General features: G+C 34.3%; 1 protein-coding gene across 2 annotated transcripts in view; it reads right to left on the bottom strand.

Annotated features, from left to right (window-relative positions):
* EPHA3 (EPH receptor A3) overlaps window positions 1-12000 on the bottom strand; it is a 378318-nt gene that overhangs the window by 60831 nt on the left and 305487 nt on the right. For both annotated transcript variants that reach the window (XM_047722433.1, XM_047722443.1), the window contains exons 10-11: window positions 7060-7185; window positions 567-752 (exon numbers count right to left, since the gene is read on the bottom strand). In XM_047722433.1, coding sequence (XP_047578389.1) covers window positions 567-752; window positions 7060-7185 — 312 coding nt within the window. The remainder of the gene's footprint in view (window positions 1-566; window positions 753-7059; window positions 7186-12000) is intronic.

The following is a 12000-nucleotide window of genomic DNA, read 5'->3' as shown; positions in this document are numbered from 1 at the left end:
ATGGAAATAAGTTCAGATCTCTATCATGGGCAGTGAGCCAGAATTTCCCCAGACCAGTCAAAAATCCATCTGGGATTCTAGATTAGAATTATTTGAAATCCACAGAGAACCAGGAAAAGGCCTAGGGTCTAATGTGATCCCAATCTTTATAGCTCAGAAGCAGTCCCCAAACTCCCATAATTTTCCTAAAATCAAGGGAGTAAAGATTTAGAAATTTAACTGAAACTGGTGAACAGTAAAAGAAAAGGCAGCTAGCTGGGAGTTCCCAGCAATTCCTGTCAAAATTGAGTCATTGTCTTTTCTTGTTACTCTACATAACAGAGACTTCTCCACAATTCACTTCTTAACTGTCTTTTCATCAGTATGTCTTAATACAGACCAATTTTTTTTAGCTCCTATATTTTTCCAATTTTTAAAGATCTAGAATAGCACTTTCAATATAAAACTACTTAAATTATCTTCGCTCTTTTAAAAAAAATCAAAAATCAAAATTCTTTAATGATTGAGTTTAGTTTTAAATAACCTCTGCTCAACACAGGCAAAGTCTGTCTTTTGACTTGACTTACTCTTAGTAACAACTCCCTCTAGTCGAATGATGTTGGGATGGTCAAACTGTCCCATAATGCTTGCTTCTCCCAGGAAGTCTCTCCTCTGCTTTTCTGTGTAGCCCACCTTCAGGGTTTTGATGGCCACTGAAATCTCTTTTTTTGAAGGAAGCTTTAAGCGACCACTGCACACTTCTCCAAATTCACCTGTTAGAAGAACAGAACCACAACAAAAGGTAATGAATTATATAATAAAAAGGTATCAGTAAAGAGTAACTCTTTCCCCTCAATAATCCCATTCAAAATATTTACACCTTTGACCCACAAGATGTATGCTGTAGGCTTTCAACTTGTTTCAGAAGACGGTAATCAGAGACTCCCTAAGAAACCTCAGGGCATCCACACCCTATGGAAAATGGACCTTGTAAGTGGCCTCATACATTTTCAAGTACCACATTGTGATAATAAAATATGAAAGAACCAGAGGAAAGTTGAACGCTATATCTAATAGGGTTTTAACTCCTTATTCTCATAGCTACCATTTCCTGAGGTTGATCAGCAGACCAACACGGATATTATGTTTCCAGCCATTCTGTCATTACTAAGAGAATCAGTTTAGTGATATACTCAGACTCTCTGAAAATGAGAACAGAAGCATCTGCTACCAATTCATTTTATTGGAGTATTGGCATGTCGCATTACTGACATACTAGTTGTAAAATTCTCTGAGCTTCTGGAAGGAAGAAGAAAATACTAGTATCAAAAAAAGGTAATAATCTTTTCTATAGAATCACTATAAATATTCTCTTTGATTCAATATCTCCAATAAAAAAACTTGTCTTAAATGCATGATTAATCCAGAATTTACTAAATATGGAGTGTTGCTGACTTTTAAATAGTCTAAGCCAACTAATATAAAACTGCCTAGAAATAGTTGTGGTGCTAACTTCATATATATTGTTATTGAGAAGATTTACCCATAATTCTTTCATCATATTTTGAGCTTACTGAGAGCAGACATTCTTTACATTCATTTCTCTGACCCACTGCTTGCCATGGTAATTGCCACAAAATAGTGCCACCCATAGAACGTTTCTTGTTCATAGAGGAAATCCTAATATTATGTGGATTTGTACAATACCTTAAAATGTGTTTTCTTTTTAAATATCAAATGAGAGATTTTTCTGAAAAGGTTTAATTACATTGTTAGGGTACTATGGTATGGAAGAGCATTCTTGGTCCAACCTTCTCACTGTGAGTTTTTGTACAAGCTCCATGTCCCATGGCTCAGCCAGAGAAAAGCTGTCAAGAAGTGAGATGTTTCTTTCCTATATTTTGTTCAAACAATTGGTTCAACCCACAAAAGCAGCAGGTTATCCTATTGATTTACCAGCTGCATTACTAGGAGCGGCTTGCTTCTCTCCAGGAAGCTCTAAACTCCCCCAGATTTGACCCTTTCTCAGGAATCCAGTTTCCAAACTGGTGGTTTTTAGAATCTGTTTCCAAAACAATGACTTATGCTATAACTGGTCAAATTCATTTAACGTCCAAAAGCAGTCACTTATACATTTTTTAATAAATACCCATCAATTGGCAAGAGTGTGACAAGACACACTGAAAAACACAGTTATAATACTAAATAAGATAGATCTCATTTCTTCCCTTTGAGGGAGTATAGAGAAGATAGCGGTATCTGTAGCTAGAGTGTTCTTTCAGATTACAGGGAGAATCAGGGGCAGAATTTGAGAACATTCATTGACTTTTTGAAATCCAAAGTAGAATATGTCATTATAGAGTGTATTGGGGGGAGAAGTTGCGATGCAAAGTAAACCATTGTTAGAATATGTAAGCATGAGTAAAGGCTGCAGGGAGTGGCTCAATGGTCTACTTTCTGCTCAGGTCATGATCTTGGGTTTCTGGGATCCAGCCCTGAGTTGGGCTCCCTGCCCCATGGGGAGTCTGCTGCTTCTCCTTCTGCACCCCTCCTTGTGCACACACATGTGCTCTCTCTTTTGCGTGCACGTACACACAGAAATATATACATATACATATATATATACATATGTGTGTATATATATATATATATATATATATATATATATATATATATATAAAGAATTAGCATTCCTTTCCTGATACTGGATTATTAGAACATTTCCAGAGATCTCCAGTTCACGTTGTGTAAACATTAATTTTGAGTAAACCATAAAGAATCATCCACAATAAGCTTTGATTTTCTCTAAGTTCTGCCATCATCATAAGCCAATATGCTGTAATGCATCATGTTTTAAATTTTGATGTTATCATCACTTATTCTAGGCAATAAATCACTTGTCAACAGATTGCAGGACAGACAGTACAGAACTGTGGACAGAGTATGGATTCTAGGGTCTAATTGCCTTGGTAACCTCTTAGCCATGTCATTTTAAGCAAGCATCTTAACGTCTCTGTTCTTTTGTCTCCTGTCTGTAACTTGGGAACACCAACTGTGTCTAACTCATAAGGTGTTTGCGCAAATAAAGGAATGAATATTATGTAAAGACACATAGTAAGTATCATCTATGTGTTGGTCACTATTTTCTTTTCTGAGTTCAGACCCACCTTAAGAAGGATAAATTACCTATCTCTAAAAAGTTAGATCAAATTGAAGCACAAATATAAAAATGCTTTTTAAACTGTCAAATTCTGTATTGATGTGTGAATAGGTGGTTGTGATGATGATGGTGGTAGCAAGGTTAATGTCACCTTGGACAAGTATTAGTGAAGGGCAGCATTTTGTGAGAGTACCTCACTGGAACCATCAGAGGAAGAGTTTGAATTTCAAGTTGGTCAATTAGAGTTCCTTTCTTTCTTCTCAATGGGATAGCCAACATATGTAAATGTTTATCTACCTCCAAAATTCAGAAAAGGATGTTTCAGTAACGGTAATTAAAAAAAAAAAAACAAATTTTGAAATGTGATTGTTTCACCATACAAATACCAGAAATGGTCACCAATATATTTTACTAAACTTAGAAATATAAAATATTAATTCAGTTATCTTTATATTAACTTAAACAACAGTGTCGGAAAAATTAATAAAGATTAGCCAAACCCAAGGCTGGATTTTACATGGTCTTATTCAATTAACTTTGAGCCTATTAAAAAACAAAAACAAAAACAAAAACAAAAACCCAGATCCTGTCATTCCCATCATTTCTAGGTAAAAGCGCAACTACAAGAAGATCCTTGGAAGTCATTGCTTGATTTTTTAAATCCAGTAAGTGCAGCAGTTTTTATTTGTCCTTTGAAATAAAGGATATCAGATACACAGTGCAAAATTGCTCAAAATAAAATTTCTTACACTCATGTTATTTAAAATAGAAGAAAAAAATCTACTTGTGTTTAAGTAGAATGACACTCTGCCTTAGCTTCAAATTCCACTCTCCTTCTACCATTTTAACAAGAGAAGCATAATAAAAATATATATGGAACAATGTTGATGTGTCAGGTAAGCAATGTGCAAGAATTATCTCAATCCTCACACAAATATTAGATGAAGGTATTACTGTCATTATTAGTGTCTAGTATGAACTTTGAAATTGGAAAGTACAACATTCAAATTTTGGTTTTCAATTAATAACTATGTGACTATAGGTCATTCAGATTTTTAGCTCTTGTTTCCCCATCTGGTGAAATGGAGACGATGCCTACCCAAATGACTAATAAAATTAAATACCATGTGAATGCCTAATAGAATAGGGAATTAAATGAACATATTCTACTTTTAGAAATTTTCAGTATTTAATTTTTGAAATAATGGTTGGATGGAGGAATAAAACTGGAAATTTGAGTCATCCTGAATTCCAATATTAAAAAAATTACTACTTTGAGTAAGTCAATTTGTGGTTCAATTTTAATTCTGTTATTTGCAATATGGGCATAATTCTTCTAATTAGCCAAAGTATAAATAAAAGTTTCCATTATACCTATTTCTTTTTATAATATATCCTACAGAAAATTAGAGAATTAGCTCACATATGTAGAGTCTTTCTGCATATTTAATTGACTGAGAAAGTTCTGTCTTTGAAAGATTCAGTCCTGTAGCAATGGGAAGATAAATGCTAATTGGTTGAGCATAATTATTAAATTTTTATCAACAATATTACTTTTAAAAATTTAAAAGGATATAGGAAATGAGTAAGTGTATAAATGAAAGAAGGCTGGCCAGGAATACATTGTTATTGAAGTTGTGGTGGAAATGGGTATTATTATACTATATTCTCCATTTTATTATTATACAATTTCATCTACTTTTGTAGATAGTTTACATTTTTCAAAACAAAATTTTAAGAAAAATTGATAGCTTTCAAAATCTCCATCTACTATTCTGTCTTAGTGATGACAAACCCTTGAAAGGCAAATCAAAACAGACTAGAATTGGCTGGATTCAATATTATACTGCAATCTTCCAGGAAAAGTGTAATCGACCTTGAAGAGATACTTGTTTGCAAACAAAGCAGGCACAGTATTATTGCCCTGAATGTGGCAAATAAGGATATTGGCTACAAAAACCTGAAAATGGGGCATATGTCTATGTTTTTACAAATATGTTTGAAGAGAGAAATGAAATAAGATGTTTGTTCTGATCTTTAATGAGTGTCGGGGATTATTAAGTGAGTTAGTATAAGTAGCATTTCTTCATTTATCAGATACCATTTTTATTTTTTTAAAGATTTTATTTATTTACTTGACAGACAGAGATCACAAGTAGGCAAAGAGGCAGGCAGAGAGAGGGAGGAGGAAGCAGGCTCCCCTCGGAGCAGAGAGCCCAATGTGGGGCTCCATCCCAGGACCCTGGGATCATGACCTGAGCCAAAGGCAGAGGCTTTAACCCACTGAGCCACCCAGGTGCCCCATCAGATACCATTTTTAATGTGGGTTGTCTCCCACCACTCTGTTCTAGATATCTGGCATTATCAATAACATTGACATATTTAATTTTATTAATGCAGAGAGTCCCAAAGTTCAAGGTCCTGATGTGTTTGTCTGGTCTTCTGGACGCTGGCTGAGCCTAAATGGGTTTCTCCTCCTCACATCGGTTGAGTGTGCAAAGTCTTTGTGCTACCTATGCCCCTGAGGTTTCCAAGCTGGGGAACAGTGCACTCTTGTGGGACATTAATACCAGCACGACAAAAAGCCCCCATGTCACAGAGAAGTTTACAAAGCAGAACTGCACAAATGAAAGAGAGTAATCAATATATATTTGTTCCAACTGCATTCACAGATATACGATGAGTGTGTATATTCTTAAGTCTTAGATTGTGGAAAAGGAAGCACATACTCTATTCTCCTTTTATCAATTGCTAGTTCCATATTTTAATATTACCTGCTCATGTGAGTTTTAGGAAAATAAAATATGAATAAAGTTGGAAAAGATTTAGTAAATTATCGTTTTATTTAGATAATATGAATTACTCAGACTGTCCTGTTTGAATAGCAAACGCCGCTAGAATTCTAAACACTGCTTTGATGTACAGAAAGAGAAACAGAGATATTATAAGCACATCTGTGTAAAGAAGCATCAGTCATATATATAGTACTTGCTGAAAACATGATTCAATGTGTTATGTATAATTCAATGAATTAATTTCTCAATCTTTCTATTTCCTACATCAACTTTCCATTTGTTTTCAAAACAATATTGACTAATGAGATGATGGAATGAAACTACTGTACAATATTTATTTTTACTTTTAAGTAGTAGTTTTTATTCAACTGCACACTGCGTGTTTGTATATGTCCATATGTTAATGTGTAATTGTGAAAATATCGTTATTTTATAAGTATAATTTTTATTGGAAATATGAATCTGCTATTAACAATCCATAGGTGTTTGTTAATGGACCTATGATTGACTAGATTCATGATTAGAATGAAGAGATGTCTATATGAAAGCAAGCTTCAACGCAAATGAATTAAGACTATACAAAGTTACAGGCAAATATTAAAATGAACCATTTAAACTGTTCACTCAAAAATAGTTTTGAATAAATTTGAATAAAATGTGTCATTTATTATTTTATTTTGTGTTGTCTCTTTTTTTTAATTCTGAAGAGGACTCTAAAATTACCTTTTTTACAAAATCAAAATTTTCACCTCATGAGCTTGTTTAAAGTAAGACACTTTCATCCTGTTATCCCCTTTTCAGCCAAATAGGCTTTGTGACACATGATCAGCACAGCCCGGGGAGGACTGAGCTCTTGCGGCTGCCGGCTCTGAAATTCAATAATAAAAAGCTGGCCATGGTCTGTGAGTCTGTAAGTCTGGCACCTTTGAAATCATTACATTCCGTTAAATGCTCCTTCATTTATTTATTGCCTGCCTTTGATCATGAAATCAGGGGAAAAATGTCCCTTTTCATAGCAATATAACTTAGGCTTCAGAACTTGAGTGATCTCAGACAGCATTCTTATTCATAGTTGTAAACTTGTAATTAACACAGGGTTGGGGGTGGGATTATTTTGGTGGTTACCTGCTCCAACAACTTTGTCAATGGATATGTTGGTGGCATCCAACTCCTTAGCAAACTCGTGAACTGCTTGGGTAGGGTCTTCGTATGTATGTGGGTCAACGTAAGTCCTGAGACCTGGAAGTTTTACTGTTTAAGGGAAGGAAGAAAGGCATTATTATAGCTAGATTTATTTAAATTTTACTGATGCAATTTCATAATCACATTATCAGTGGAAAAAAATCCCCATTACAAAGAAGTACACCCACTTTAGTTTATTCTCAGGTTATCATGGCAATTGGCAGACAGAGAAGTTGGACTAAGTATTGAACCACTTAAGAAACAAAGTTTCCCATAATGAAACAAAAGAGGAAACACAATGAACTTTCTCTAGAAAAGCATTAGAAGGAAAATGAACTTTCAAAAAGCAGAATCTCAAGGAGAGGATGGTTCAGGATTCAGTAGACCCAGTAATTATTACCAGAAGCATGAGTGAATGAACACCATCACACTATTACACATTTATGATTCTACAAAGCGTGCCGTAAACAGATATTTATAACAAGGCCACATCTGACAATAAATCAAAGTTTGTGAAATAATTTCACAAGGTGGAATGGCAGCTATAATTACAGACAAATTAATTAAAGAATATAAAACATCATGGTTTTTGTCTGACACTATTCTCCTTTTAGTAACATTCACAATCAAAATTTCACATTGCAATTGTAGGTCTTCTTAAACCTGTGAGGATATGTATATATAATGTGAGTATTATATGCATGTACTATTACACGCATGTATAATTAACTGAAATCTTATTGTATAGTTTTTCAACATAGTTAAGGACAATATAGATTCTCTGTAAGTTTAATAATGGTTCTAAGAAGCTAAATTCCAAAGATAAATTACATTTATAGTTTATTATATATAAACCTCTTTCATCATATATGCATTTATTTAATTATTCCGAAGGCAAAATTTTTTGTGATGATCTATAATTAAAATAGCATGGATGGAAGATTCAGGAGAATCATTTTGGATCTGATTTAATATTAATGAGATTTCTATCATTTGGAAAAATAAGTCACATTAGAAAAAATTTGGAATATTCAATAAACTAATTTTCTCTAAATTAAAACTATTTTTTCTTTTTTGAGTAAGCTGTATGCACAATGTGGGGCTTGAACTCACTGCCCTGAGTTGTGAGTCACAGGCTCTACCAGCTGAGCCAGCCAGGCACCCCCTAAAACTAAATTTTTAAAAAGGGAGAATAGGCTCTATTAAAGTACACAAATATGCTCTAACATTAAAGAATATTGTGTATGTACTAATATGATGGATTTTTACTTTTAATTTTGGTAACATTGGTAAAAAAATGTTAGTAACATTGTTTTAGCAAGGGGCAGGGATGACAAATAGTGATATATTTTTTTCATTTATCACACTATATTATCAAAAGATTTTTTTAATACTAAAGTAACAAAATCAGATGTTACCCTTTCCGATTTAATTTTTTATTGAAAGTCTTAATGACAAATGCAACTGAACATTCTGTGATGACCAAAGACTTCTTCAACTCCATTTTGGACTTTGCATGAAATGGGTGCAATGACTGAAGACCGCAATTATTCTGGAAAGCCTTCAGCTCAATGGACATTAGCCCAACAGGTCTAGCATTTCATAGTGTGGGCTGAGAAAGAATTAGTTCATTGACCTATAGGACATCTTTATAAATGGCATGGTTACACCACATAATAATTTATGTTCCTGCAAAGTATCCATAAAAGTTTTGAGTAATGAAATAGAAGCATACAAAAAAATGGGTTATAAAAATAAATGGTGGTTAGGGAGTAAAAAATCAGTTGTCCTCAGCTATGTCTTCAGATGATTTTGAGACTATAGAGTGGGTTTGGGAGAGTTGGGAAGCAAATGGAGAAGAAAGGCTAACACTCGTCCTCAAGCCTGTGTTGACCGGAGCGCCACCATAGTGCCGCCTTTCCATCCTGAGGCCAAGTGCCGATATTTCTAGAAGACATATCTAGGGAGTTACATCCACAGAAATGGGGAAGCGACAAGTCCTTTGCTCTGGCTTGGGCAAACTGTGGAGTAAAACAGCTTTTGAAGGTAAGAACTGTTACTTTTGAAGCTTTTCTACTTTGAACAGCTCAGCAAAAAGAATAAATGAGGTGCCAGAGAAAGAAGGCTCTTGAAAACTTGCTATTCAGGCGCCTGGCATGAGTGCCTGTTATGTGGTTAAGGTCCAAAAAATGAGAGAGACTATTTGTCGTTATAAGTATTTTCATGTTAAGAATGTTCATTCACAATTATTAATGTGATTGAGGTTTCTAGAGACAGAATTTCGGCTCAGAAGTGTCCATTCCTTTTGAGCTCCCAGATCAGTTTGCAAGCTTCTGCCATTATTGAAAACATTATTGCTTCCTATCAAAACAGATGGCTGAGCCACTCTTTAGGACAGTGGTCTTCTATAGTTTATTATTACACTAAACATATTTCAATATTATCAGTATCAAAACACTTTACCCTTAAAACAAGGAAACAGATTAAGGAAAGCTCTCATACTTTTCTTGCTTAGGTTAAGGAAACCAGTAAAAGTAACTGTAGACTTACATAAAAAGTCAGGAAATAAAATGTGTCAGAATCTTTTCATGAATTCAATTTGGTTACATTTTAATGAAGGCTTGCCTCAAAGTTTGGCTAGGCTATAGGATCATTCTGTTTTGATTTATCGCTAGTAGATTGTAGGGTAAAGAACTAGTAAGGTAAGGAAATTAAGTATTACTTTTCAAGGAAAAAGAAACATTTTTAAAGATAAGGTAAAAATCATGTTTTTCCCCCAAAATGAAAATTTTTCTTGTGAACAATTACAAATGTTTTACTTTGCTCACCTCAAGGAAATGAAGTTGGAAGCAATTTACTAGCATCAGAATTTGCAAAGACCATAATAAAATGAGCTATCAGGAGCAAAGCCACAAACATTTTAAATAAGCATTGGTTTTAAACAGCCTTGAAAGTGTGCTTAGAGTTACCTCTCATACCTGGCAGCCCTAGGGTAATATATGTATTATTAAATAATCTGAAAATTCAATATCGTTTCCAACTAAAATCAATCAAACTCGTTTCAATGAAGTAAAATCATATACATTGCTTTTTTTTATCCACACAAAATTTGGGGAACAATACAAATATAAACATACACACATCCCCAAATAAAATAGCCTGTTCACTGTGGGAGTTTTGGCTGCTGACTTTTAACTGCTGACCCTAGAGGTTCCAGGAATCAGGTGATGCAGGATACAAGGCACATAATCCCTTCACACCAATAATTAAGGGCAACATACAGAGTAGCTGGGCTGTGTCAAGAAAACCAGATAATAAACACATGCACACGTGTTAAGCTGCACTACTTTACAGCTCGTTCTGTGCAAACACAATAATTTACATTTCCATTTTACCAGCATGAGTTGCCCTAAGGATAGCAAAAAATAAAAAGACCTAGCCAGAGAGGGCAAGGGGACAGGATCTTAGGAGGTGAAACACATTTCTTTCCTTTTGAAGCAATATTATAGGATTTGTAACAAGGCTGGAGGGAATAGTTCATAGCTAGAGCTTTTTAAAGTAATACCAAATAAATGGTCTGAAATAAACCAGCTGTAGCATTAAGACGCAGAAAGTTTATGACATGCACATAAGTTACCTTATGCCCTTATAGCTAGGATAAAATGAATTTCTTTTTTGTTTGTCTGTCATAAGAATATTGTGCATTTGAAGAAAATTAAAGTCTCAACCAACTCCCCCAGAAAAACCAACAGCTAAAACAGACTGGAGTGATAGAGGAACCTGTTTACAGTTGGGTTACAGAAATTTATCATTGTTCCAAATTCATGAGATTTACAATTCTGATATTAAAAAGTATGGTTTTGCTCTAAAGACAATATTTACATTGACTATCTAACCCAAATTAAGAACAACTTAATCCACAGGAATGTAACTGCTCTAATTTATGCATGGTGACTGGGACTCTGTGTTTTTGGGGATGATGAAAAGCTAGCCAAGTATCCTGTAATTTGTTCATTCATTCTTTTACGACTTCTGAGTTGGTAACCTAACTAATCTGAAATGATGAAGTGAGGCTACTAGGAAGGTACTACTTTGGCTTTTGTGAATTATTCTGTAAGGACTTCAATGAGATGGAGAAAACAGAAAATGTTCTCTGTAAACTCTGTCACGGTGTTCACATTACATCAATTTACATTTTGGAAGACTTTTTTTTTTTCTTTTTTTGCAAGTCACTGTATGCCCCCTGCATGTTAACTACAGGTAATCAAGCTTTTACTTGAGTTATAACTAGAGCTATAATTTTTAGATGCAAAGCCACTGACTGATACGAAGTATGATGCTGAATTGACAATAATTTTACAAGGCAACGGTGAAACTCCAGAGAGAGTAATGCATACAAGACCACATTAGTAATATTGAGATTATTTGAGAGCACATAAATCTATACTGATTTCCATAAGAACATTCCCTTTGAGTCCACTGATTAGTAATTGCCACATTAAAGTGAGCCATAGTTTGGAAAATCAAAACACCTGGGATGATTTATTTTGCCAGAAGAAGAAGAAGAAGAAGAAGAAGAAGAAGAAGAAGAAGAAGAAGAAGAAGAAGAAGAAGAAGAAGAGGAGGAGGAGGAGTCTTCTTATTAGATATAAACACTTCATTTCCTAAAAGAAAGTATTTCTTTTAGAAAATATTAAAAAGACACTAAACTGATTGGTATTAAAATATGAGGGAAAAGTGTAGGATTTCCTACCAGTTGGATATCGTATAACTCCAAAATATAGTTTATTTTAAAGGCTCTCTCCTGGTTGGTTGACAAAACAGAGTAAGGCATTTCACATAAACAGAGGTTGTTTATATTTATTTGGGAGTTAGGAAAAGGAA

The sequence above is a fragment of the Lutra lutra genome, chromosome 1 (genome assembly GCF_902655055.1).
Source record: "Lutra lutra chromosome 1, mLutLut1.2, whole genome shotgun sequence".
NCBI lineage: Eukaryota > Metazoa > Chordata > Mammalia > Carnivora > Mustelidae > Lutra > Lutra lutra.
This window is presented reverse-complemented; position numbering and strand designations above follow the sequence as displayed.